General features: G+C 42.5%; 1 protein-coding gene and 1 long non-coding RNA gene across 3 annotated transcripts in view; one reads left to right on the top strand and one right to left on the bottom strand.

The window, feature by feature from the left end:
• LOC125428399 lies at positions 1 to 25,487 on the bottom strand. Of its 2 annotated transcripts, XR_007243825.1 has the most exons (4): positions 25,412 to 25,487; positions 21,942 to 22,054; positions 5,720 to 6,397; positions 1 to 1,793 (listed from the first exon to the last, which is right to left on the bottom strand). It is a non-coding gene; the product is annotated as an uncharacterized LOC125428399 (long non-coding RNA). The 2 variants fall into 2 exon arrangements; XR_007243824.1 differs by lacking the exon at positions 25,412 to 25,487 and having other exon boundaries at positions 21,942 to 22,206.
• PHF2 (PHD finger protein 2) overlaps positions 22,845 to 26,711 on the top strand; it is a 159,399-nt gene continuing 155,532 nt past the window's right edge. Inside the window, exon 1 of the mRNA XM_048488427.1 lies at positions 22,845 to 23,646. Coding sequence (XP_048344384.1) covers positions 23,549 to 23,646 — 98 coding nt within the window. The 5' untranslated portion in view covers positions 22,845 to 23,548. The remainder of the gene's footprint in view (positions 23,647 to 26,711) is intronic.

Genomic DNA, 26,711 nt, shown 5'->3' on the forward strand with positions numbered 1-26,711 from the left:
TCCAGGGGGTGATTTTTTTTTATTTTCTCAACATACACAGGAATACAAAAAAGAATAAACACATACACTTTCACACCACCACCACATCAATACAAAACAAAAACATGAAATACAAAAAAAGAAAATAGCCAGATAATGACTTCCCGCTACCTCATTATTAAATTCTAATCCATTCTAGCTTCATGCATCTAATTAAAATGAAAGTGTGTCAGTTACACATTTTATCATTTCTAATATTCTATTTCAGCCTGCTGTTTTCTTTTAAATCTCAAATCCTGCAATTATTTCTCTTCATATTTTTCAGTAAATAGTCCATAAAAGTTTCCAGTTTTCTACAAACTTCTCTGTATTACTGTCCTTTAATAAGGTTGTTAATTTTGCTATTTTTGAATATTCTGTGATCTTCTGCATCCAGTCTTTCTTGGTTGGTATTTTTCCCTCTCTCCATAATCTAATCCAGAAGTTATTAAGGCATGTACCACAGTGATTCACCAGTCCTTTCTACACAGGGCTGCAGCTGACTCAACAGTCAAAACTGATGAAAGGCACCCCTTGGCATTGTTGCCACCTGTTTATAAAAAAAAAAGCACTCAAGGCTACAAGCCTGCTCCTGTGGGAGAAGTACAAGCCTATCCAGAACAGGGAATTGCTTGTTACCTAAACCAGATCATCCCTCCACCAATAGCACCTCCATTTTGTTGGTATTATATTTCAGCTTGTTAACCCTCATCCATTCCAAAACTGTTTCCAACGATGTGCTCAGTTTCCACAGCTTCTCTCCAATCTGATAGTAGCATGAGGAAGAGCTAAGTGGCACCTGAATATTGGTGGCTTAGCTCAGATATCCAGGTGGCCTCTCCCAGTGGCTTCAGGTGGATATTGAAAACTAAGAGGGATGACATGAAACCTTGGGAAACTACACAGGCTAGGGGCTAGAACAGACTGAAACTCATCCATGAGGTAGGACCAGAACTACTGCAGAATAATACCTCCCAATCCTAGTCCTGAAAGGTAATCCAAAAGTATACTATGATTAATTATATCACAAGCTCCCAAGAGATCCAGGTGAATTAACAGGATCAAGCTCTCCGGTACATCACCTGGTGCACCAGGCCATTTCCATCACATAATCTGACCTGAAAGCAGATTGAAGTGGATCAAAACAATCTGCTTAATTCAAGAATTTCTGAAGTTGGTCACTCTTTTCAGTCATCTTTTTCAAAAATGGTACACTGGAAACTGGACAGTAATTATTCAACTCTCCTGGGTCCAGAATAGGTTTCTTTAGGAGTGGACACACCACTGTCCACTTCAAGGCAGGAGTTACCACCTCCTAACTCAGGAGGCTTTTACTGTCTCCCAGACCCAGTCCTCCAGCTTCACTCCAGCAGATTTAAGCAACCAGGAGGGGCAAGTGTCATACAAACAGGTGTTGGGTTTCAACATTCCAAGAATCCTGTCTACATCCTTAGAGTACACAAGCTGAAAGGCACCAACCCTGGGACCAAGCAATCCTGTTCATCTTCATGGATTCTGTGCAGTCCCAGAAGGGATTGCGCAGCCACAGGCCAGCCAGGAAGATAGGAATCTTCCAAGCTTCTTCTAGAATCTTCAGTAGATGGAGTGCTTCACCCACCCCTCTCACTTGTACAATCACTTCCCGCCAAAGCGATTAATCCCTCAGTTCTTTTTCTGCCACCATGCTAGTAGGGAGTACTTCTTCAGTTGTGCTGATTATTGTGGTAACTTGTAGCCTTCAATGTATCCTTCCTTCATGGATTCAAGGATGGAAACTAAAAAAAAAAACATCTTGTTTAAAGGGTGTATGATATGTGGCTCTAAAATAGCCAAAAATTACACACACCAAGACTGTGCCCTCCAAATGCAAAGCCTGTGTGCTTCAGATGTCTAAGGCCAGGCAAATGTGTGCAGCTCAACTAAAAGTGGCATTGTGAGAACAATCAATCAGACCTCCAGGTCTGTCCCAGGAGACCCTGAGATGAAAGGGAAAAAAACCCATTTGTCGTGTCAGTGCCAGTTCCCCTACTGTCAAGTTCCATCCCCTCGGTTGATCTCACCAGAGTGACTTCAGAGCCTCCAGTGAAGAAGTCCAAGAAGCAATATAGATCCTCACAGGATAGATTGAAGCTTATTCCCTCTCTTTTATCATTTGCCTTTCTCATGTTCACTCGGTGTTCAAAGACTAGAGTTACTCCTGTTTATGCCTATTGGAACCATCTTACAAAAGTGGTATCTGTATGTGCTGAGTGTATTCTGAAGGGGCTTTCCTTGTCATTTAAAAATGTCTTTATATAATATTTTTTACTGTGTACAATGAGGCTAAGGCTTGCCTCTGAATGATCCCAAGGCTGCCCATCAACTTTAGTCACCCTTGTATGAAAGATTGAAATGACTAATTCCACATTAACATGCTGCTTTGAGTATTCTTTTTGGTTTTTAGAAAGAGAAATGGTGTTGTGTGTCCTTTTCTACCACATTTGTCTGATGAATTGTGTCTTAATCTGTTCCCAGGGCTAAATTATGTTTAAATTAATGTGGCATTATCTAATTGCTCAAGGTGTGATAGCTGGAACAGAAGTTGAAGAATAGAGTTGAAAGGAGGGTTTAATGAAGCATAAATAGAACAGGCATTTTTTTGCTAGCCAAAGACTGCTTTTTTCCATTGGTGATGGAACACTTTGCCATCGGGAATGGTGGTGTCCAATCCCCACTTTGCTGCTTTGTTGTCATCCTGGCGTAAAGGTCTCATTATTTCATTTTAAAATCTCCTGGGAAGAAACATTCTTGCTAGATAACTGTGGAGAGACCACTTCCTTGCTAAATTAATTGAAAACTTAGCAGCATAGCAGTAGCCTTATCAAAAGAAAGAAATGCAATTAAAAATAAGCAATCTCACAGGAGTGAACAAATCTTGCTCCCTGTCTCTTGATAAGGTGTGTTCAACTATGTGGATTTAGAAATCATTGTGGCCGCTAAGTAATAAATTAATAAATAAATGTTTAACACACCAAAAGTGGTTAAAGAAACCTTAGCAAGGAAGTGTATGTATTGAGATCTTCAGCAAAAGAAAATGTCTGGCTTCTGGTAAGTGGCAGCAGATATTCCATAGGAGTTTTTAACAGGAGTTTTTAAAAGTTGGACTGTTGGAGAAAAGACCAGTATGGACAAATGTTAAATCATAGTGCCACCTGGCTTCTTCTTTGGGAGCATGAAAAAAATTCAATAGACAGTTTATTCAATCAATCTAGTTAATTTTTTAAAAGTGACCTTTTTCACTGGAGATATCTTTAGACAGCTGGTAGGGAAAAAAAGACCCAGAAACAAATCCCATGAATTAAAACAGTGATGGAGAACCTTTTCGAGGCCGAGTGCCCAAACTGCAACCCAAAACCCACTTATTTATCGCAAAGTGCCAACATGGCAATTTAACCTGAATACTGAGGTTTTAGCATAGAAAAAATGGTTGGCTCCAAGGCGCGTGTTACTCAGGAGTAAGCTTGGTGGTAGTCAGTGCCTTTGCTTTGAAACAACTGTGTAACATTTCGAACAGGTGAATCACGACCTTAGGAGGGTTTACTCAGAAGCAAGCCCCATTGCCAGCAACCGAGCTTACTCTCAGATAAAGGAGCACGCTTTAGTTCTTTGCATGAAAATCAGTAGGGGTTAACAGCGCTTAACAGGGTTACCTACACTGCTTCCCCAAAACTAGGTCTTAGGTTTAATGCTAATAATCTCCCTGAATAATTACACTATTATCACATGACAAACTCTGTGCATGCATGCCCATGGAGAGGGCTCTGAGTGCCACCTCTGGCACCCGTGCCATAGGTTCGCCACCACTGAATTAAAATGTGTGACTAGTCAGGGCTTTCTATGGATTTATAGAATCCCAGCCTATTGCTATGTCTCAGAATAGATTGGATTGTTAACACCGAAGTTAAGTTTGGATTGTTAACACCAAAGTTAAAGGAGATCCGCATGGAATAGAAAAGTTCAATATATTCAGTTAAATCTTTCCATACCCATATGTCAGTTCTGGCGACCATAAGTCTCCCATCACAAGCTCCTTGTGCCACTTGGTAAAAAGAGGCATTTTTGGCTGATAAACAGGGGATTGATTTAATTGATTTAGTGTCTCCTTTGGACACTGTAATAACAAGAATAAAAGTTGGTGTGCACATTCAAGAGAAAATTTTATATCCCCTTCCACAACTAGATAAAGCACATTAGATTATAATATGCCATCAGGAACATGGATTCCCATTGTTAGAACGATATTTCCTTGTCAAAAATTTGCTTCCACTCGACCGTACATGTTTTTATTTATTCAGTTTCAGTACCATATTGCAGAAAAAGTTGGTATATCCATCCTATTAAATGTTCATTTTGACATGAAGTCTTTTTACAAATTCTGTCAGTCTTTTTGTAGATTTGATTTCCCTTCTTAATCTTGAGGCTAACTGAAAATATAAAAGCCATTGTATTTTTTCCCTTCGCCTTTTTTTTTGCCAAGATTTAATTTCTACTTAAACATCTATCATGTCTCCATAAGTTAGGAAATTGATATTTTTCCTCATATTCTTATCATAATACTCTTCTATACATGACATTAAAGGAGATATTGGAGGGCTAAGTCTTTTCTTGCATCCCAATTTTTAACAATTCATCTGTAATCATATGATTTCCTTTTTGAAACGTATTTTCTCCATTGATTTTTCTGTCCACAACTGGTTATGGAACCCTGCTTCCAAATCTGCAAAGTCTAGTTTTATTATTCTTTGGGCAGGATCTAGTCCACAATCCAAACCAGAGCGGAAGGAAGCACAGAAGAGCAAGGTAAGGAAAGCAGTGCACAGGGAGACAGGAATGAAGGATATGTAAGGAACAATAAGGAATCTACAAGATAAAAATTTAAAATGATTTTTAAGCTGTACATAAAAGGGCATTTGCATCCAGTGGAGACAGCAGTAAAAATACCAGCACATCAAGATTAACCAAGCAGTAAAGTTCAGGTCAGAAGAGAAATCCTTAGGTTCTGATGAGAAGCAAAACTTAACAACTCAATATTAAAACAAGACATTCCAAGGGACTGGCCAAATATGTTTGCTGTATCAGAAGAGAGGATTTAGAGCAGGGGTAGGGAACCTGCAGCTCTCCAGATGTTCAGGAACTACAATTCCCATCAGCCCCTACCAGCATGGTCAATTGGCCCCTACCAGCATGGTCAATTGCCATGCTGACAGAGGCTGATGGGAATTGTAGTTCCTGAACATCTGGAGAGCCGCAGGTTCCCTACCCCTGATTTAGCGGGATCCATTGAATGGAAACCTCCAGATAAATGATCTGTTACCCAAACTGTACTGGGGAAGGGGCAGGATTAGCTTGGTGCTGGGCTTCCAGATGGATAATAAGGGGTTTTTTAATTGGTGTTTATAAGAGATTTCTTCCAGAACAATATTCCAAGAGAAAAAGTAATGGAGGCCAACTGAATCAAACTAAATGAGGTTTTTCCCCCACTAGCAACGAATCACACAAGTATAGAACCACGAATAAACAACAATAAATTACACTAACCCACAACAACTGTTTTCTCCCTTCAAAATACACACAGTGAGATACATGCACTATGAGGATAGGATTAAGGGTGAGGGATAAGACAAGAGGTAGGAAAGAAGAATGGTCAGGTGGTTGATACTACCTGATCCAAGGTGTGAGAGGCTGTGAATTGAGGGGAGTCTGTGCAGTCCAAGGTGGGAAATTACTGAAAAGAAAGGAAAGGATCCTGCAAAGTGGTTGCAGGGGCATCCAGGTAATGAGGAAATTGGGCACTCATTTCACTGATCTGGGCTGGTCCTTATATGGTTAAGAACCCTCTAACTAGACATAGTACTCTAATTTCCCAGGATCAGAATCACTCCAATAAATGAAGTTGGAATTTGACTGGGTAGTTTGAAGGTAACTACTTTCCGGTTCCAGTGAACAAATTAGGAGGTGGCACCTAATTTCCAAGGTGGAGTAACTAAGGGGATCTGATGTTAGTCTGCTTTGATCAGTGGTTGGACGAGAGGAGACACTTAAGGGTTACATAAGGGTTACATGGTTCATGTCACTTTGATGAAGTATTTTTGAAGCAAGTAATATGCTTATATTATGAATGCCTTGGAGCTGGAGGTAGGTAAATGCCTTATGCATATCACTGATGTCCTTCCCATGTGTTAGAATGGGCCTTGGTCATGGCAGTGCTTTCTGAGCCTCATCCTAGGGAATCTCCACCACACTTAGACTTTCAAGGGGATGCCCTTCAAAACAACTAAGAGGAGACTGGGGATCAGAAGCGGAGGAATCCAACAGGAGGGAAGCCAGGAGTCAATCAGATCTGCAGAATGAAAAAAAAAAAAGAATGTAATATTATGCCTAAAATTCTAGAGACGTACAGTCAAATCTTCAATAAAACCTTAAACTGAATCTACCTCATTATTTAATTGCGTTTCATAATGAATCTAAACCAGTCACTTAAGGAAATACATGGAAGTGGACTTTATTCTGGTGTTGGTTAAATCACATGGAATTGAAGGGGGGTGATAAGAGAGACTCGATAAAGGTGTAATTGGCAGAAATTTTAACTTATTGTTCTGAGTAATATATACATCTTGCAAAAAAAAAGAAGAAGAAGAGCGTGCTGACAGATCAGTTTTCCCAAAGTGTTTTTATACCAATTGTTGGCTTGGGAAGATTTTTTATAAGCACAATGGGCCCTGTTTGCTTATTATTATGTCCTCTATGGTGCTGCGCTTGCTAAGCACAGTATTTTGCTTGTGCATACTGACAGACAGCTGTGTTAATGGGGGGCAGCAGCTGGAGACATTCCCCTCTCCCAATGATCAGTGGTGTCTGCCACAAGGCAATCAGAGGCCACTACTTTGCATTGCATGTTCTATTGTCTGGTCAGGTTGCATGGAGAGGATAAAGGAAAATGCTATTCTCCTGGTTACAAACAGCATCTGCTGTCCAATATTAATGTATATGCATGCAGTACCATAAGGAGAAAGAAATAAAGAGGGGGGGGGGGCAGAACCGTATAAGACACAGGAGATGAGGGTAGCTCTCTCAACATCTTTAATTTCATCTCAAAGAAGCTGCGCTGTTTTTCCAAGACAACTGCTCCCCTGCACTGTCACAATTATCCATAGGAGGGAAAAAAGATAAGCAACCTCATGGTCATATGTGGAGAAAGCGAGGATTAGAAGGATAGTCTGTTTTAAAATAATAATGAAGTATACAAAATAGTAGTGGCACTTGATCTCATATGCAGCATACATCACTCCACACTCCTTTTCTTCTACTGTTTTTCTTCCAAACAGGCTCACTCCTGGTATTATTTATTTACTTACTTACTTTATTCGACTTTTACCCCACCTTATCCCTGCAGGGGTCAGGGCGGGTCACAACATAATTTATAATACAATCTTAAACCTTTTAAAATCCAAAATTACCAATACAAATCTTAAAACAATATAACGTCACATCATTAAAATAGTTATTAAAACAGATGGGCATAAATAATCCTCTTCCGCTACCTCTTCCCCTCAGGAGATCTTACTTCACTCCATCCAGCTGACTAGGGGGAAAGGCCTGATGGAACAGCCGTGTCTTACAGGCCCTGCGGAATTGCAACAACTCTCACAGGTCCCTGACATCACTTGGTAGCTTTTCCACCAGGCCAAAGCCAGGGCCATGAAAGCCCTGGCTCTCGTTGAAGCCAGCCAGATGTCCCTCGGGCCAGGGATCATTGAGAGGTTTCCCTCCGATGAACAAAGGGGGCTTAAAGGGCAACATGGGGAGATGCAGTCTCAGAGATATGTAGGTCCAACACCGCTCAAGGCTTTAAAGGTCAATGCTAATAATTTGAAAAAGACATGGAACTCGACTGGCAGCCAGTGCAGTTCTTTAAGAACTGGTGTAATATGGTCATGACTGGCTGCCCCAATAAGCAGCCTAGCGGTTGCATTCTAAACAAATTTAAGTTTCTGGATCAGAGACAAAAGTAGGCCAGCATAGAGCAAGTTACAGTAGTCTATTCTCAAAGTGACCATTGCATGGATTACAGTGGCAAGGTTGGGTTTAGAGAGATATGGAGCAAGCTGCTGCACCTGCTGGAGATGGAAAAATGCAGTCTGGGCTGTCCTGGTAACTTGGTCATCCAGTGATAGGCTGGAGTCCAGTCATGCCCAGACTTTTAACTGATGTGGCCAGATTAAGTGCTGCATCACCCATGGCTGGAAGCCGGAAATCCACAGGTCTCTCCCCAGTGGTGGGATTCAGCAGGTTCACACCACTTTGGCAAAACTGGTTGTTAAAATGGTGCTTGTAAATAACCGGTTGTTAAATTATTTAAATCCCACCACTGGAACCAAATGTTAAATTATTTGAATTCCACCACTGTCTCTCCCCCCCAACCAAGCCAAAGAACCTCTTTTTTTGCTGGATTCAGCTTCAATCTGTTCGTTCTCAACCAACCCGCCACAGCTTCCAAACACTGCTGGAGAGCCTCAGGGGCAGAGGCTGGTTGGCCCTCCATTGTAAGGATGAACTGAATGTCATCAGCGTATTGATGATACCCAAGTCCAAAGCTCTGTACCAGCTAAGCAAGGGGTCGCATGTAGATGTTAAACAACATCAGGGAGAACATGCTCCCCTGCGGCACCCCACATTCAATGTGATACCGCCTGGAAACCCCACCTCCTGATGTCACCTGTGATCCCTGACCACGGAGAAAGGAGGCCAGCCAAGAAATTACTGACCCCCATATCCCTGCGCCAGTGAGGTGGTGGACCAAAAGGTGGTGGATCCACAATGTTGAATGCTGTGGTCAGATCCAACAAGATCAACAGCGCTGACCTGCCTCTATCAAGCTGGAGACGAAGCTCATCCATTATAGCGACCAGAACAGAACATCCCATGACCAGCACAGAAGTCAGATTGGAAGGGATCCAGCACTTTTGCATCATCCAGAAAAATCTGAAGCTGCTCAGCAACTGCTTGCAATTACCTTGCACAGAAATGAAAGATTTGAAACTAGGCAGTAACTGGCCAGATCCAACGGATCCAAAGATGGTCTTTTAAGAGCAGGAAGACCACCGCCTCTTTCAACTATTAGAGCTGGTGTGTGAAAAAAATACTTCATGTACTGGACTGAAGTATGGTTAAGTTACAGGACTAGGAAAACATAGGTTCCTCTTTGCATTCCATTTTTTTCAAACAAAAACAAAAAACCCACAGCACTCTGCAAATGGCTTCCAATTTGCTTCTGAACTCAATTCAAAGTGTTGGTATTTAGTTATTTATTAAATTTGTATGCACACACCCCCACCTCAGAGTGGCTTACAACATATAAAATGATACATTTTAAGATGATAAAAATAATTATTAGAACCAGTAATGTCTATCAATAACGTAAAACATGGTATTATAGCAACATGCCAGAAGGAGTAGAGCACTAATAGTAACTAAATCCCACAATTAAATGTTCATTCAATGTCTGGCCACGGTGGTTAGTGGTTAGGAGGCAGGTAAGATGATACTGACCTTTAAAGCACTGTACAGCCTAGGACCAACAAGTCATAAGGAGCACCTTCTCCCATACAAACCTGCCTGCTTATTTTGGTTATCCTTGCAGGCTCTGCTTTGGTTGCCCCGTACCATCTGAGGTTGGATGGGTGATGATCCAAGATAGGTCCTTTTCCATTCTGGCACAGAAACTTTGGAACTCTGTCTCTAAGGAGATTCATCTGCTTCCCTGTATTGATGTCTTCTGCCAGCAGCTGAAGACTTCTTGTTTCATCTGGCAGATCCCCTCCTTCTAGAGTTGCTTACTTATGTGCTTTTAATTTAATTTTATATTTTAACTGCATTTTAATTGTTTAAATGGTTTTATGTTCACTGTCTTGTGGTCCTTGATTGTGTGGAAAGGTGGCATAAAATGTTTTAAATAAATATATGCAATCTAATAGGTTTGTGTATCATTTGCGCCTCACTTTTCTTGAGTTGCCAAATGTCTGTTTCCGCCCATTGTGAAAGAATGTTAACTACATATAAAATAGGACACTTTCTCCAATCTAAAATCTAGTAAGTATTTTCCTTCAGCTGAGAGCTGCAATGTCTTTAAATTTCATCCTAATTTAGATGGTAAAAATTAAGAAATAAATAACAGCCATAAAGGTGTTCCCACTTAAATCAATAGAGGCAGATAAAATCTAGAATAAAGTGAATGAACACATGCAATAACTATTATAACATTCTATAAAACTAAAATATGACATTCTATAAAAGTAAACCCAAATTGAAAATGATCAAAATGTTTGTCCACATCATATTAAACTTCTTAGAAATAAAAGAAAAAGAAGTGAGAAAAGGGGGTATGAAAACTATTTCTACAGTTTGATTTGGAATTGCTCATTATCAAATGGTGACTATGCAGCTGTGAACTGGCAGTAACGTCAAGAGAATCTTAGCCTTAACTACAAAAAGTTAACACCCCAATTGTCTCAATCTCTAATAGCTACATTAGTAGCTGACATCTCTTAAAAGCTGCAAAACAATTTAACTGTCCAGTAATCTTCACTGGCATATGTGCTGTAAGACAAGGATAGGGCTACAGAAGTATCTCAAACTCAACCAGTATTCATACAAAAGTTGAGCCCTGGCCCCAGAGCCACATAGAAGCTCTTTATCAGCTTGTACAGGATCAATGGGAATGGCTCCAGAGATAGCAGTTACAGCTTTTGCAATGAGGATGGCTTTGGGAAAGGCCACAGTAGGACTCTGGTTGTAAGTTGAGTTGGGCTTCAGGTGTCTAGACTAGCTTCCTGTTTGCAGAAACATGTCTGAAAATATCTCTGGAAGAGTAACAAGGGAACAACAATATGAGGCTTGTGATCTCTAAGTCCATTCCAAAGCAGTTCAGAGATGAACCAAGGTGATGAGGTGGTTAAAATATCAGACTTGGGATCAAATCCCCATCTGCCATAAAGCTTGCTGAGTGACCTTGGGCTGGCCATTAGCCATCAGCCAACCCTAGACTTTTATGGCAATTGTTTGTGAACACAAACCAAATGGTGGAGCAAGATGTAACGTGCAGTTTCTCCTATATTATAATAGAATTAAGGATTTAGACAATTTGTCAAAGACTTTTTCTTTAATTCACTAATCTGGAGTGGCATGTATTTAAAAAGGTCAAGGCTGGTTGCTGTTCTAGAAAGTGGAAATCTGGCTCAAGTTGAGGTGGAATGAAAGGGATAATTCAAAATATTACTTTAGACACTTAAATTTTTTTTTAAAAAAAGGTGAGAAATCATGCATGAGAAACAGTTCCTTTGCTTGTTAAATGTCCTGTATCTAACTGTATTGCTGGACTCTGCTTTACGAAGCAAGACCTACTGAAGCTGAACTCCAAGGATAATTCAACAGAGGAGTGTTTAAGAGGCTGTAGGCCTCTTCATCTTTATAGCTGCCACTCAGTAGCAGTTCCCAAGGAGAGTTTGTGTCAGAACAAAAACTTTTAAACTGAACAAAAACTGCTCTTAAGCACGTATTTAGGAGCTAGCATGTGAGTGATAATTAATAAGATAAAATTTTATCACACACAAAAAATTATGCACATCAAAACAACGGCAACAAGAAATGAACTAATGAAGTCAGTATTTTGTAAGCACAGCTTATGTAATCTAAAGCACTTGTTAAAGACAGTTTCATTTCCAAGGCAGACAATTAAGGCCTTGCTTGGTGGAATCTTTTCTTTGAAAACACATTGTGACAACAATGGCTATTAAAAGGAAGAATGTCAAACTGGTGGTGCCCACATCTAAAAAGCTTGCATGCTAACATTAATATTCTCCAGTTGTTTGTTCATTTAATAGTTTACCTTAATAACAGGATTTGGCTAACACTGATTCAAAAACCCATCACCAGTAAGGAATTGTACAGATAACAGACTGAATCCATCATAAAGGGAAAGCGCATTTTTTGTTTCAAATTATCCTGTCAACATTTGAATTTGTTCATGCTTTAACCTTCCGGGTTCACTTTGATCCTGTTTGCACAGCCGTTTTCATTATGAATTTATACTATTGACAAGACTTCGTTTTGTCTGGTCAGGTGTATTTAGTTAGATGAGAACATCCTATGTATGGTAAATATGAAAGAATCAAATAAGTAGTTGCTTAACAGTTCTAAAGGGATTATCAAGGCACTCTGCTCCAATTTTTAAAAAGATGGAATCCATAAGAGGACCAAGATGTCAACCAGCTTATAATCTAAGTAATCATGTGTATTTTGTTTTCTTAAGAGAAGGATGAATTCTATAGCATGCAAGATAAATTTGATCAGAATTTTTGATAAAAGGAGGCACACAATGGTGAAGTCGTCATGGTTGTGCCCATGAGCACCACAGTACCTGCCAAGTGTCCTTAGAAAGTTTGAGGGGCTGGGTGGGGCTTTTTGTTTTTGATGTTTAATTAATTAATTAATTAATTAATTAATTAATTAATTAATTATCTATTTTTATCCCATCCTACCCCCCGCCCTAAACCACCCCCCCCCCCAAGGGCTCAGGGCGGGTCACAACAGTTCTCAAGAATACAACAGCATAGCAGACATGTTTACAGTATAACACAGACGTTATATAACACAGGCTTTATATAAAATACTTTACCTATGCAAATAGACTGATATTCTGAAAATACAGTGGGACTTGAATCTGACTAAGCACAATTGGACTGCCCAACTAAAATTCTTAATGCACCTAACTGAAACTTCTGGTGAAGGTAATCAGATCTTCCCAGTTTAAAGGTATTATTATAATAGATAGACATTGATAATAACAACAAATATTGTTTACTTTTCAAAACTCATTTATGTTCTGATCAAAATCTGGCCAGTTGTACACATGCACAAGGATCCCTACAGGACAAGTTGTAATTGTTACATATAACAGTGTAGCTTTTAAAAAAAGTCTGGGCTCATCAGAGAAATGCTCCTGTAAGAAGGAAGCCTGGAGAAGTATTAGTCACTTTTTCTTTCAGATAAGAGTATAAGATGTCTGCAAAACATAGATGCTGCCAGATAAGGGTTTCTTAGCTAGTTCAATATGTAAACTTATATTGCACTTACACAGGAAAGTATTTTAAATAATATGTTAATTTTAAAAGGTGTCCCATTAAACAGAGCTTCAGCCTGAAATGCTGAAGGCCTAATAACAGCAATACGTATAACCCCACTGCCATTTTGTGATTAACTCTGCCTTCCATGGCAGACATTTTGCAGTTTTGCCCACCAAACTGTTTCAGATTTCCAAACTTGTCTGCAGACTGAAAAAAGCTGGGGACACTCCTCACTGTATAACTGAACTGTTTGATGTTTTTATGGTTTAATTTAATAGTGATTGTTTGTGCAGTGGCTGAGAAAATGATGCTATTGGCCAAATGTAAAACCAGCCTGACAGAAGACCATTGGGCTGCTTTTGGAGGCTTCAAAACCTACGCTGGGGCTACCTTGTGAGGATTTCATGTTCTTTATGAAAGGTAATAACATGCCCCGCATACTGTATAGATCACAGGCCCTTTCTGCACAAATCATCTAAAACATTTGCAAAATGATTTTAATCGCCCCTCCCTCTTTACCATGATGTTTGTCCACACTCACCCCTTAAAATGATTCAAAGTCACCATATTACTCCAGTCTTGTTTCATCTACACTCATTGTTGTTGTTATTATTGTTTATTATTATTGTTTATTATTATTGTTTATTATTGTTGTTTATTATTATTATTATTATTATTATTATTATTATTATTATTATTATTATTATTATTATTATTATTATTGATTTCACAGCTGCCAGATCTTTTTTAGCTAGGTTGTTTGGCTTTTCATTACTATAATTTGAGCCCTCACCCAGGACTGAAGTTGTAACCATGTGGCATCGACCTACTATTCGCGCGGCGGGATGCCAGCAGGGCTGCCTTCTGAATTTGACCAATGTTAATTTTGTCAATTCGAAGATGTTTGAAGTGCTGCCCTAGTGTTTTCGGGAAGGCGCCCAGCGTGTCGATTACCACTGGGATGACCTCAGCTGGTTTGTGCCATAGACGCTGAAGCTCGATTTTTAAATCATGGTATCTACTGACCTTCTCGTGTTCTTTTTCAATGACCCTGCTGTCACCGGGGACTGCTATGTCGATGATGCTCACTTTCTAATTATTATTAAATCCACCCCCTTCGGCATGGATTTAAAGGAAGAATCTGAGGTCCCCTGTTTAAACATTGAAAGTGATGCTGTTTCAGGGTGGGGGAGAATCAACCCCAAAATAGCATCACTTTCAATATTGTTTAAACTGGGGACTCCAGATTCTCCCTTTAAGGTGGATTTAAAAGGAGAATCTGGGCTCCCTAGTTTAAACACCATTGAAAATGATGCTATTTGGGAGTGGATTCCAGCATCACTTGTTTAAACTAGGGAGCCCAAATTCTCCTTTTAAATCCATCTTAAAGGGAGAATCTGAGGTCCCCAGTTTAAATAACATTTAGAAAGTGATAGCTGTTTCCCACCAATTGGGGGGGACTGGATAACAACACTCATAAAAAATGCTTTCACTAGCAGTAATAAAACATTTTGGAAAAGCATTTTTTGAAAATGTTTTCAAAAAAAATATTTCTGCTGGTGTGGCATGGCCCTATTGCTGTGTCTAGATTTCCAGTGAGTTGGGGCATACAAGTTCTATAAATGTGATGGGTGGTGACTTTACAGAAACAACCTGGTGGAAAAAAAATCATTGTTTTGTGATCCAAGCAGTGGGAAGAGGGTGGCCACCATAGAGGGGATCAAACTCAGGGTTTGCCCAGGGCCCCAGTTTGCCTAGATATGCCACTGGAACCCTCCTATTTGAGAAGTTGAGGAAGCTACCAACAGATATTTCGCCTTTTAGAACAGGACTTTCCAGGTCTAACAAGATAAAAGTCAGGTTAAGGTGAACAGTCCTGTTTCTCCTAGTAATAAACAAATCTCTTCTACTGGCTGAGCTTTTAAGTACCACAAAAGTTCACAAAGAAAGCATGGAAAATAACACAAGAAGACAAGTGTAGCTTTTTATAGGAAAAACTGTCAGTGGTTGCAGTTAAAATAAATTTACTGGTTGTTAATGAGACATATTGATAGGTAGAATTTTAACTGTCACAATGCCAAGTATTTTATTCTGTGGTAAAGTACTGCAAGAGACCTTAAAAAGTAAGATATTTAACATATTATGTTCTGTTGTCCTTTCTATACTAACCTCAGTCTTCTCAGAATTCTGAGGGGTAAAGAGGCCAGTTGCAGTGATTTTTGTTGGGAGACCAGTAATATCCCAGTGACAAAGACAAGCAGAAATCTCTCTGCCAGGTTCACCATCCTTCCAACAATTCAGGTGTTGAACTTAAAGATCTTAGGAGACTAAGATAACATAATTGACTATTTAGGAAATATCTAAAGCTTTTTCTATAACATGCAACATTTCAAAACTATGAAACTGTTTAAAATTTTCCGCCATGAACCAATACCATTAACCACAATACACAATACCATGAACCACCATCGTTAATATTTATATGAATTTTTGTACTCTACTGCTTTAGGGGATTCTGCTGTTCCACTGTGCCTGAATTCAACTCAGTTTAGATGAGTCTCTCCTCCCTGTGGCCTTTGTCCTCCATCAAAGTCATGCAGAGCAGAAGAAAGAGACAGCCATCCCTCCATTATAGAGACTTAGGCTTCACTTTGCTTATCTATGACTTGATATTTGTATTCATTTTTAGTTTTTATATCAAAGTAAATTTTAGAATGAAAAGTAGAATAAAACACTATTGAGAAAGAAACATAATTACCACCTGCCATGTAGTAACCTCTTTTGCCAAGTTGACTTCAATATCCAGTTTGCTGAGACTCTTATATGCGCAAAGATGCTGGCTCTTCCAGGGTGAATCATGGCTTCTTTGGCGCTATTTTTTAACTCGCCTGGAAATAATCTCAAGAATAAAGTACACAGCATATACATTCTGGATTTGGATGCTGATTTGGAATGGGGTAATCCTAATGTTATGAGTATCAAAATGAGAACAGCGTTATAACATGTAACCTTTGGAAGACAGCTATTGATTGAAGTCCGACATTCCCTCCCCCCTCCCACAATTCTTCCCTCATGCTGCAGTCCTTCTATCTCCTCTTCATGCTTTTTCTACAGGTCTCTTTTACCTCAGAAGCAGTGTTTCAGACAGTATTTGGGACACTGGGAGAGGGGAATAATCTGTTCAATGGATAGGAGCCCATTCTACCCACAGAAATCTCCAGTAGATCCAAGGCTGTGGTTGTGCCTTTCACATAGTTAGGTCTTCAGGTTTGTGACTGTTCCTCCCAAGAAGACTTGTAAGGCTAACTGGATCCCAAACTGTCAGGTGGTCTATTAACGAAGGAGCTGAACTGTGCAGCAGTAGGCTGATACATTTGAAAACCACTTTACAATATGATTGCCAGGTCTTCCCTTCTGGGGAGGTGGCAGTGCCCAGTCCAGGTTGGGAAATTCCTGGAGGTTTGAGGATGGACCCTGGGGAGGACAGGGAGCTCAGTGGCATACAGTGCCATAGAGTCTACCCTCCACCCTCCAACACATCCATTTTTCCAGGGGAACAGATCTCTGTATTCTGGAGATGAGCTGTAATTCCAGGGGATCCCCAGGACCCACCTGTAAGCTGGTATCTCTACTTTGCAACTAATGTATTAGTGGTTTACAGAGGATCTGAAGCAAGTGAAATAATAAGACAAAGGTTGGCATAAAATGTAATTATGGCAGTGGTGTAGAAAACTATCAATTGCTAGTAGAGTGTCTGTGAAATGCCATCTGAAAGCAATGATCCTAATACAGAATGGTTTAGTTCACTTTGGCCATTCCCACCCATAGGCAGAATAATTGCTGAAATGCCATGATATATTTGCCACATATTACAGATACCAGTCAACCATATTCACATTCTACTTGTCAAAGTTTGATCGGGGAACTCCATAACTTCAGTAACATCTTCCTTGCATGGAACTATTTTTACGGTATTGCTTTGTATGACTAGGATTTGGGATAAACTGAGTATTGGTAAATCACTCCAAGAGATGCAGACAAGTTCTCAGAGAGGTTCAAAGACCTGATCCTGAACTCAAATATATTCAGGATAAGGTCTCTGAACCTCTTTGAGAGGTTCATATTTGCAGAATATGTTGTTGTGATTTACATTTACAGCTTATGTTCAGTAACTATAACAATGTTATCAAAATAGGTCAAGCAGACAGATATCCCCTTTTTAATATAGGTATTTTTGTTCGTTTTCAGACCTAGTACATGGTCCATTTTATTAATTATAAGTGTAGTCATCCAGTGAATAAAACCACTGAGCTGGTCAAAACTTGTAGGTGCTCCTAATAAATAAGTGCATGTAGTATTGAACACAGGAATGTGGATGTCTCTGTAAATGACACCTCTGAGTTGGATCTTCTTCTGGCTGGAATTTCCAATTATTCCCTAAAAGAGTCAAGACTGTAGAGCATTAATAGTGACTATTCAACTCACTGAAATAACTCCAACAACTAGATGAAGCTCCCCAGCGGGCATTTTCAGATTTCAGGTCCACATTAGAGAGATAGCATGGTGTAGTGTTTAAGAGCAATGGCCTCTAATCTGGAGAACTGGGTTTGATTCCCCATTCCTCCACGAGTGGTGGACTGTTATCTAGTGAACTGGATTTTTCCTTTGATCCTACATATGAAGCCTGCTGGGTGACCTTGGGCTAGTCACAGTTCTTTACTGATCCTATTCTGTCTTCTAGCAGCTCTTGTTTTTATTGCTCTGCAGTAGTTGGTGACATGATCATAGGACATGGTTTATATATATGGCATCATTCTACTCATATTTAGCTGAAAGTCTGTAAAAGGTTTTGATAGATATTAGCACCTCTGGCTCTTCTCAGTGGTATGGGAATATCAATGGGGTGAATGGAATGTTAGCATTCTCATTAAAGTGCAAGGTCTGGGGTTTTGACAATATGACTGGCTTAATGGCCACAACGGTATTTTCATGCCTTGAAAATTCCACTGCCAACATATTTTTTAGAGTTGGCCCTCTTCACAGAATTTACAATACAATCCTGTCTGCATTTGTATCTACTGAATGATGATAGAGCTGCTACCATGTCCAATAGCACTGGCATAGCCTCCCAAAGGGACGTTTACAGCTTATGTTTTTATTTCATTTTTAAAAATATTTTATAGTTCTATTTTCACTACCATTAATAGTGGCCAATCCAAGACAGCCATAAGAACCAAGGAAAACAAAAATTCTATCAAAACTTGTGGCTTGAACCTAGAGCAAGGCACCAAAAACAATTTCTGAATAGCGTTGGTTGCTCTCAAAGGCCTTTTTTAAACAGAGTGTCTTTGCAATGCTTTTGGGACTGTATCTAGATGGCACATCCTCCTGACCTCCTCTGGGAGACTGTAGCCTTTTGCACACATTTGGTGTCTTCGCATCAAGCATACATTACCTTCAGGTCAGACACACACACACACACACACACACACACACGAGCTCACAATGCTACAGATCATAGTGGTTTCTAGGGGCCAGCAAACTGCAATTTTTCCCTGTCTGAAATGAGAAAATGGATTAGGAAGTGGCATAGAGGCGAAGGCTAGGCTAGAACTGTGCCCGTCAAGCAAGCGGTGTGTTTTACATGCCCTCAGCAACCCAAAAGCTCCCATTCCTTTCCCACACTTACCTTAGTTCCTTTTCTTTTTCTAGCACTTTTTCAGGCTGAAAAAAGCAGCCTCTTCACAGTTCAGGCTAAAAACTGCCTGAGGAACTATACTTCCCTGGAGACCTTGTGAGCCCCAAGATCTCCTGGGGACTGTAGTTCCTCAGGCCTATTTTGAGCCTGAACTGTAAATAGGCTGCTTTTTTCAGCCTGAAAAAGTACTAGGAAAAAAAGGAACTAGGGTAAAGGTGGGAAGGGGGCGGAGCGCCACAGGGGGGCTGTGTGAGGGCGGTGCGGGGGTCGCAAGGAAGGGGGGAGGGGCCAGAGGCAATTTTCTGCCCCCCAGGTGTGCGCCAGGTGCACAATGCACCCCCGCCCCCTTGCCGCTCCGCCACTGGAGCGCTATGGGTTTTGACTCCCCCAGCTTTTCTGTTCCACCCAAACCCAGAAACATTATCCTCAGGAGGCAGACAAAATGGGGGCTAGGCTTGGGAGAAGCAGTGGAGCACCTTGTTACTGTAAACACAGGGAGACCCCATTGCAAAATACACAGTCACACCGAAAACTGTAATTGCACAGAAGCCTTTGCCAGATAAGTTAATGACATATCACTTGTGGTGGTGGGAGTGGGGGGTGGGTGGGGACAGCACAACAGCATTTATGCACACTTAGCTTTCAGGCATGCACACCACTTACATCCCAATATCACTGCTGCAATGTCACCACTATTTTCCCTGCCACTATGTTTAAATCTATCGTCCAATTGTGTTGTTCTCATTCATAAATGTTGAGCATAACTGGCCAGCATGGTGCTATTGCTTACAATGTAGCTATTTTGTAAGGTACCTCAGCATAGCAGTTACAACTTACCATAAAACCAGGGATAGTTTTAGAAGCACAAGGAGATGTATGATCTCTGCAAGCAGAATGAGGATGGATCCTTCATCTGGGTAGGCCTGCCTAAATATAGACTAGGAGGACAAATACCCCTGAAAAGTAGAAAGAACTTCCAACAAACAACAATCAGCCAGGGGAGTGCTAATGATAAATCTATCACAGGACTTCAGACACACAAAAACACTCAGCTCTTCTGCTACTATGGAGGATCAATGATCAGATACCTCACACAGGCAATTGGGGAACCCACCTACTGGGGGAAGGAATTCTTCAATACAAGTCTCCTACATACATCTCCCATTAACTGAGTGCTAGGTAAACAAAGGCCCCCTCAGTTCAACATCAGTGGTAGGATTTTCCACACAAGATACATTTTGTGGAAAATTGAACCGTGTTCACTATAAGCCCTCAAAATACTCTGGTAATAGATTCAGGGAAATCCAAATAAGAATTCTAACTAGCCAAATTTGACTTCTTGTTCCTTCAGGATTACAGTCAAGGTAAATAAGAAGCTGCACAGTAACCAGAAACGGAGAACCTGAATGGTGTGGATGAGTAATAGTATCAGCATGGCAGCATCTCTCTCTGGAAACACTGGCCAAATGGTGCTACGTCAGCTGAACAAGGCCAGTTGTTCAGTGGGAAACCTGCAAAGACTTGCAGGGGTACCTCAGTTTCCCCTGGATCCCATTCCCACACTATGTGCTCTTTCCTTCCTCTTAGCTGCTCCCATATCGTCACTTCTCTCCTTCACACCCACCCACCCACCCACCCACCATTTCCTCCCTCCCTCCCTCCCCCTCCTTCCTTCCCCCTCATCTTCAGCTATATTTTGTTAGTTCAAGCCAGTTACTTAGAAAGCTTCCATTTATTTTATTTAATGCATTTATTAACTGCCTTTCTATCTTGTGGAACTCAAGACAGCTTACAAAGAATAAGAAAACACCTAAAAATTCTATTAGGCCAATAAGTTTAAAAAGTATTTTGGTCAAATGTAGTCCAAAATGAAACAATCTTCAACTGTCCCCTGGAGATTAAATATGAGGGGCCCAAGTAGTGGCCCTTTATCTTCCAGACTTGTTTTTTTACTGCTTTTTCAAAAAACCAGGATTTTAGTTTTGTCATAATTCACCTGCAGATCATTTGTCTCACAAAAGTCAATGAATCCATGCAAGAGTCTTGTAAGACCCACACGAGAAAGGGATAATAGGGCTGCATCGTCCGCAAATAACAGGAGAGGGACATGCTTTGGGCCGATCTTAGGGCTGTGCCCATCCACTCAGGCCAGGGCTATGGGGAGGTCATGTAAGAAGATGTTAAATAATAAGGGTACACAGCCTTGTTTGACTCCCTTTTTTACCTGGACCGGGTTCAACAAAAATCCGGGGGGGGGGGGGAGTAGAGATTGTTCCATAATCATGAAGCTGCCACTAAACAAGTTTCGTTGGTTGGTGGGACAGTCAAGAGGGTTTCCCCCTATGATCTTAATTCCTAGGCAGGAACATATGGAAGAAAACAATCCCTCAGATACCATGGTCCCAAGCCATGTAGGACTGTGAAGAACTGGGCTTGGGATTGTAAGCCAGTACAGGATCACAGACTCTTGGAGGCTGGCTCTACCGCAGCAGTCTAGCCACAGCATTCTGAACTAGCTGCTGCTTTCAAACACTCTTCAAGAGGACCCCCAAGCAGAACACATTGTGATAGCCTAGATGTAACTAAGGCATGGATCACTGTCGCTAGATTGGACTGGACCAGGTTCAGACACTGCTGATGCACCAGCTCAAACTGGGCAAAATTAGTCAGAACCACCACAGCTCCCTCATTTTTTAAAGTTATTTGCAGTGTAAGACAGCACTTCAAATCTGTGAACCTGATGTTTCAAGGGAAGTATAGCCCTATCTCACGTCTCTGCTACTTCTACTAACTCAGAGAACCTCTGTCTTGTCAGATTAAGTTTCAGCTTGTTCACCCTCCTCCAGCTCATGCAGAGTGGGGATTTGAACCTGGGTCAATCAAGTCTAGTCTAACTACCACTCAGGTTCTGTATGCTAAGAAGTTTCATTATTCCAAACAGGATTTTTTTTATATAGTCGTCGGAAAGAAAGTGCAATTAGTAGCGCTACAATTGTCATCGCTATATTCAAAGCCTAGGGGGAAACTATAAGTGGGTGACAACTAGTACACAGAGATCAACTTACCCCTCCAAAGGCACCCAGTAAGGGTGGGCTCCATCCTGGAAATAAGGGTCACAATCTTTCTCCTCCCCGGAAGTCATGGCAACCGCGAAACTAGTAAACATATGGCTGCAGGACTGAGTAAAGGGGCAAAGCGTCACGTGATATTTTCAAAACCTTTACATCAGAAGCTTGCAATACATGAAAGATCGTCAATGAATAATGGCAGTTTTAGAAAAGTTACAACTGTTTCAGATTTAAACTGCCCTTACACGACCAGCTTTACGCGATCGGGGAAATCGCGGAATACTAAAACACCGGAAAGTGAAAGGACCTGCCACTTCCTTCAGCCGAGCCTCAAAGGCACTGCCGGTTTCATTAGCAACTTAAAAAAAGAAGGGGCGACTCACACTTGTAGGATTGTGATAATAGATGGGTTAGCTTTGAGGGAGAAAAAGATACTGGGTTTGCCCCGAAAGTTTGATATTTAAAACCCTCCCTCCTTTCTAGTTCCCTCCTGTTGCGAAATTGTACGCAAAATACAGCTGAGTTCTATTTACCTCCACAGTACTTCAAGTTTAGGTAAATAGCGAGAAATTAAATCAAAATTAACTTTTTGCAAAAGCTTACTGCTTAACCACATGGCAGAGTTTGTCCACTTCTGGATTTCTGGGCTCTTTAATGTTGTTAATGAGACTGATTGATTCCTTTCCTCCTGCCCCCCTATTATTACGACTGGCTTTGAATCCTCTCCCATAGGGGAGATACTGGTGGCTGGCGAGAGATTTCTTTAGGGCAGACAACATTTTTTGGAAGCTACCGTAGTAGAAGAAGATACTCTCGCTATCCTCCGCCCCCATTCCCTTTAGGCGGGTATCTTTCATTTCCACACCATATCCCTCGTTGATCGTTTGTAATTTTTTAAAATCTCCCTCCTTCACTCCTCTCAACTTCGCACGCCTCCTTGTTTATTTTCCAGCCTTGAGACTGGTTCTCTCTCCCCCCCCCCCCCTAAAATATTTTGCACGCTGCCAAGCTTGGGAGTTTTCACCGATTCACCTCCCCTTTTCTGCAGCCTCCCTCCCCAGCCCCATCAGAGGAAATATTACAATGTTGCAAGCTGACGTAAGGACATTACAAGGAAAGGGCTACATTTCGGAGTGTTTATGAAAAGCCTCGGTACTGTACTGTCACCAGGGGGCATGCAATAGAATGCATTTCGGCCAACATTTGGAATAATGATCATTTAGCAACCACCATCACTAAAAAAAAAAAAATTCTTCCAGTGCGCTTTGGAGCCCGCGCGAGCCGGAGGAGCCATGCAGCCAAACTTTCGGGAACCATCGGTTATTTTTGTGACATTGCAAGCTCGCCCTTGAGGATCGCTTATTGAATTCTCCGTTTTTTGTTTCGTACGCGGCGCGCGGTTTGCACCTCTGCCTCCGGGCCTTGCAGATTTTTTTCTTCCTTTCTACAAAAAGGGGAGAGGATCGAGCAAGCCGACCTAGCGGCGAGGAAGCCGCAGCCCAGAAGCCCTGCCTGCCTGCCTGCCTGGCTTTGCCTCCGCTCTGCCTCTCAGCTCGCTCGTCCGCCTGCCTCGGGAGTCCGGCGTTGTTTTGAAGGGAGCTAACATGGCGACGGTGCCCGTCTATTGCATCTGTAGGCTGCCCTACGACGTAACCCGCTTCATGATCGAGTGCGACGCCTGCAAGGACTGGTTTCACGGCAGGTAACACAAAGCGATCGGGCCTTTCCCCCCCGCTCTGGGGCAGAGATCCCCCTCCTCTCGCTCGGGGCCTTGCGCCTCTTTAGCTCGCTAGGGCACAGAGCGAGCGAGAGAGCCAGGGAGATAGATGGGGGGCTTGCAGCGGCGGCGGCTGCTGCTGCTCTGTGCAGTTTTCCAGCAGGCCTTTTTGGAGAAGAGGAGGAGGAGCCACTCTCCCCGTCTCCCTCTCTTGTATTTTTTTTGTTTTGTTTTGTAAATTGTCGAGCCCGGACACACACAATAGACACCCCCCCCCCCCACTGGGGCTCTAGTGTCATGGGGCTGCGGGGGGTGAGGGGAGAGCTATTGTCCTTTCCTCGGGGAGGGGAGGGTCGACTAGGCGGCTGGCTGGGTTGTACCGAGGTTTTTTTTTTTTGCTTTTGGATTCGACCCCCCAGTTGCTGTTTGGGGAGGGGGAGTTCTGACCGAGCGGTGGTAGTGGGGGGACAAGATAACGATGGAAGGTTGGCGCCCCCTCCATCTTTCACTTTCTTCCAGAGAAAGCATGGAGAGGCGGGAAGGAGGGGGGGGGGGGAAAGCGGTTCCACAGTGTCTGGGAAGCGGGAGCCGCCGCGGGCGAGGGTCCCTTTGGGGCGGGCGGCACCTCCTCCGGCACTCGGGCTCCAGGCGGGGGAGTCCGGCCGGTGGCGAGCCCTCTCGCGCGCTCTGCAGGCAGCAGCAACTCGCCTGGCGTCTCCCTCGGGGAGGGGGCGGCGGGGGGTGTTTCCTCCTTTGATAGGCACCCGCTGGGCGGGCGAAAGGAAGGGTCCCGACTGAGGCGCGAGAGGACGGGGCCAGGGGCAGTGGGGAGAACTGGAACTGGGCAAGGGTTTCTTCCCGAGAGACCAGGCGGCCGCGGCCGCCGGGAAGGGAATTCCCCGCTGCCCTGGCCACCAAAGCCCGGACCTCTGGTGCCGCTTGGGCTTGGGCGGTGTAGACCAGAAGCCTCCAAGCTCAGCAGAGCCCGCCCGATTCACTCCAGGGCTGGAGAGGGGACTCCTGCTCCTCGCCGCCTTGGAGGGAGAGCCCTGTGCTGGTTGGAGGCGCGGACAGAGCGCGCCACGTCTTCTTCCAGGACTTTGGAGATCGCCTCTTAAAAACACACGCACACACAAAAGAGACCTAATGGGTCCCCTGAGGAATGCCATCGTTCGGGGGAGGCGGGGAGGAGGACCCTCGGTTGGTTTCCGTCGGGAGGGGTTGGCTGTGGGGGCAGCGTCTTCCAAGCAGCGTCTGTAGCTGCAAGATTGTTTAATTCGCCCTGTCCTTCGTCGCCTATGGAGTCCGAGACAATGTAACGCGCTGGGGCTGGAAACTCCCTGGCCGCGCGCTCAACCTCGCTTTTGATTTGTATGGCCGGACAGGGAGGCTCTCAACCCCACCTCCCTCCCACCGTGCTCCTTGACTGCAATTATCACTCCACCCCAGCTTGTCTCTGGCGGAGTCCTGAGTGATGGTTGTGATCTTTGTCTCTCTTCGTGGAGGGGTTGTGTTGCATGCGGGAGGCAAGCATACCGTTCACAAATATATTGGAACTGCAAGGAAGAGGAGGAGGGGGAGAGAGACTTCAGCTAGATTTGCTAGGAGATCAGTCTTGGGCAGGTTGCTTTTGCAGGAGCCGAAAGACCTCAGCTGGAAGCAAACGCCAGTGGAGTAAAGCGATTGACTTCCAAGCTGGTCCTACAAGCTGCCAAGTTAAGCGTTTTATAATCCATTGATTTGTTCTTACCTGCCGTGTATTTTTTCTTTTTCTCTCGCATGCAAATTAAGAGGCCTTCGAAGTGTTTAATTTTGGCTGGTAATTGTATCCAGTGTATTTAGGCTTTGGGTATGTCCTTCAGCTGTGTGTGTGTGTGTGTGTGTGTGTATTCGCTTCTGAATTGTTTCCCTCTGACTCACTGTTTCAGCTCATGTGTAAGGCTGAACTTGTTTGCAACCTGGTTTCTCACTGCAGCAAGGAAAGGTATCCTTGGCTGATACTGCTAAAACTCGAACTTCAAGGGGTATGAATGATTGGCTTCCTGGGGAAGAACAGAGAAAGTGGCTTCTGTTTCAACCAACTTTAACTACAGTTTTATGTTTGCTTCCCTGATTTTAATGATGAAAAAATATTTATCAGTGGTAATTTGTTTCATATGCCTCCTTGTACTGTGGAACAATTACCTGGATATTTTAAGTGAAAATAAAGTGGCACCATAAGAATGTCAGTAATACTGAAGGTTCAGTTTGGTACTGTTGGGTTGGAATTTACATGACATTTATATGGATCAGTTAAAGAAGTCGTCATTGCAAACATCACTGGGATCTAGGCAGGAAGAAATAAGGCCAATCAGGTGCCTCTGGGAAACTCTGAAACAGTGTGTGAAGAGAGTAACTTTCCTTTGCTGAATCTGGCAACTGTTTAGTATTCAAAGGTATATTACCTTGGAACATGGAAGTTCCATCTGTCAGGGCTGATAGCTGTTATAGATGTACCCTACCTGAATGTATCTAGTTCCCTTTTAAAGCCATCTGAGGCAGTGTCCATTTCCCCATTGTAAGACTGAATCACTTACATTAGTTATGCGCTGTGATGCACAATGTGGACCTGCAGTCTGTCAGTTTCTTTAAATGTTAGGAAGTGGTGTTGTTTTAAAAGACTAAAGATTTCATCCACATGCTGTAGTCTGTGGTAGGATGCGCTCAGCCTAGGACAGGGATCAGGGACTGTAGTAGTTGAAGCCAGAGAGCAGAATTGAATTAGATTATTAGATTAGAACCTGGGTGCCAGAGTTCAGGGAATACCACTTCATCAGCTCTTCCTGCATGGCCACTCGGCCAATTGGGAACCTGCGGTCTCCAGATGTTCCGAGACTGAACATCAGCCCCTTCCTGCAGCCAGTGTGGTGTGGCCATGCAGGAAGGGGCTGATGGGAATTGTAGTTCCTGAACATCTGGAGAGCCGCAGGTTCCCTACCCCTGAGCTAGATGATGTTTTCCACCACACCTTTCACAGGAAAATGTTAGTACTTTATTTAAAGAGGCAACTT

Source organism: Sphaerodactylus townsendi, linkage group LG03 (genome assembly GCF_021028975.2).
Source record: "Sphaerodactylus townsendi isolate TG3544 linkage group LG03, MPM_Stown_v2.3, whole genome shotgun sequence".
Classification (NCBI taxonomy): Eukaryota; Metazoa; Chordata; class Lepidosauria; order Squamata; family Sphaerodactylidae; genus Sphaerodactylus; species Sphaerodactylus townsendi.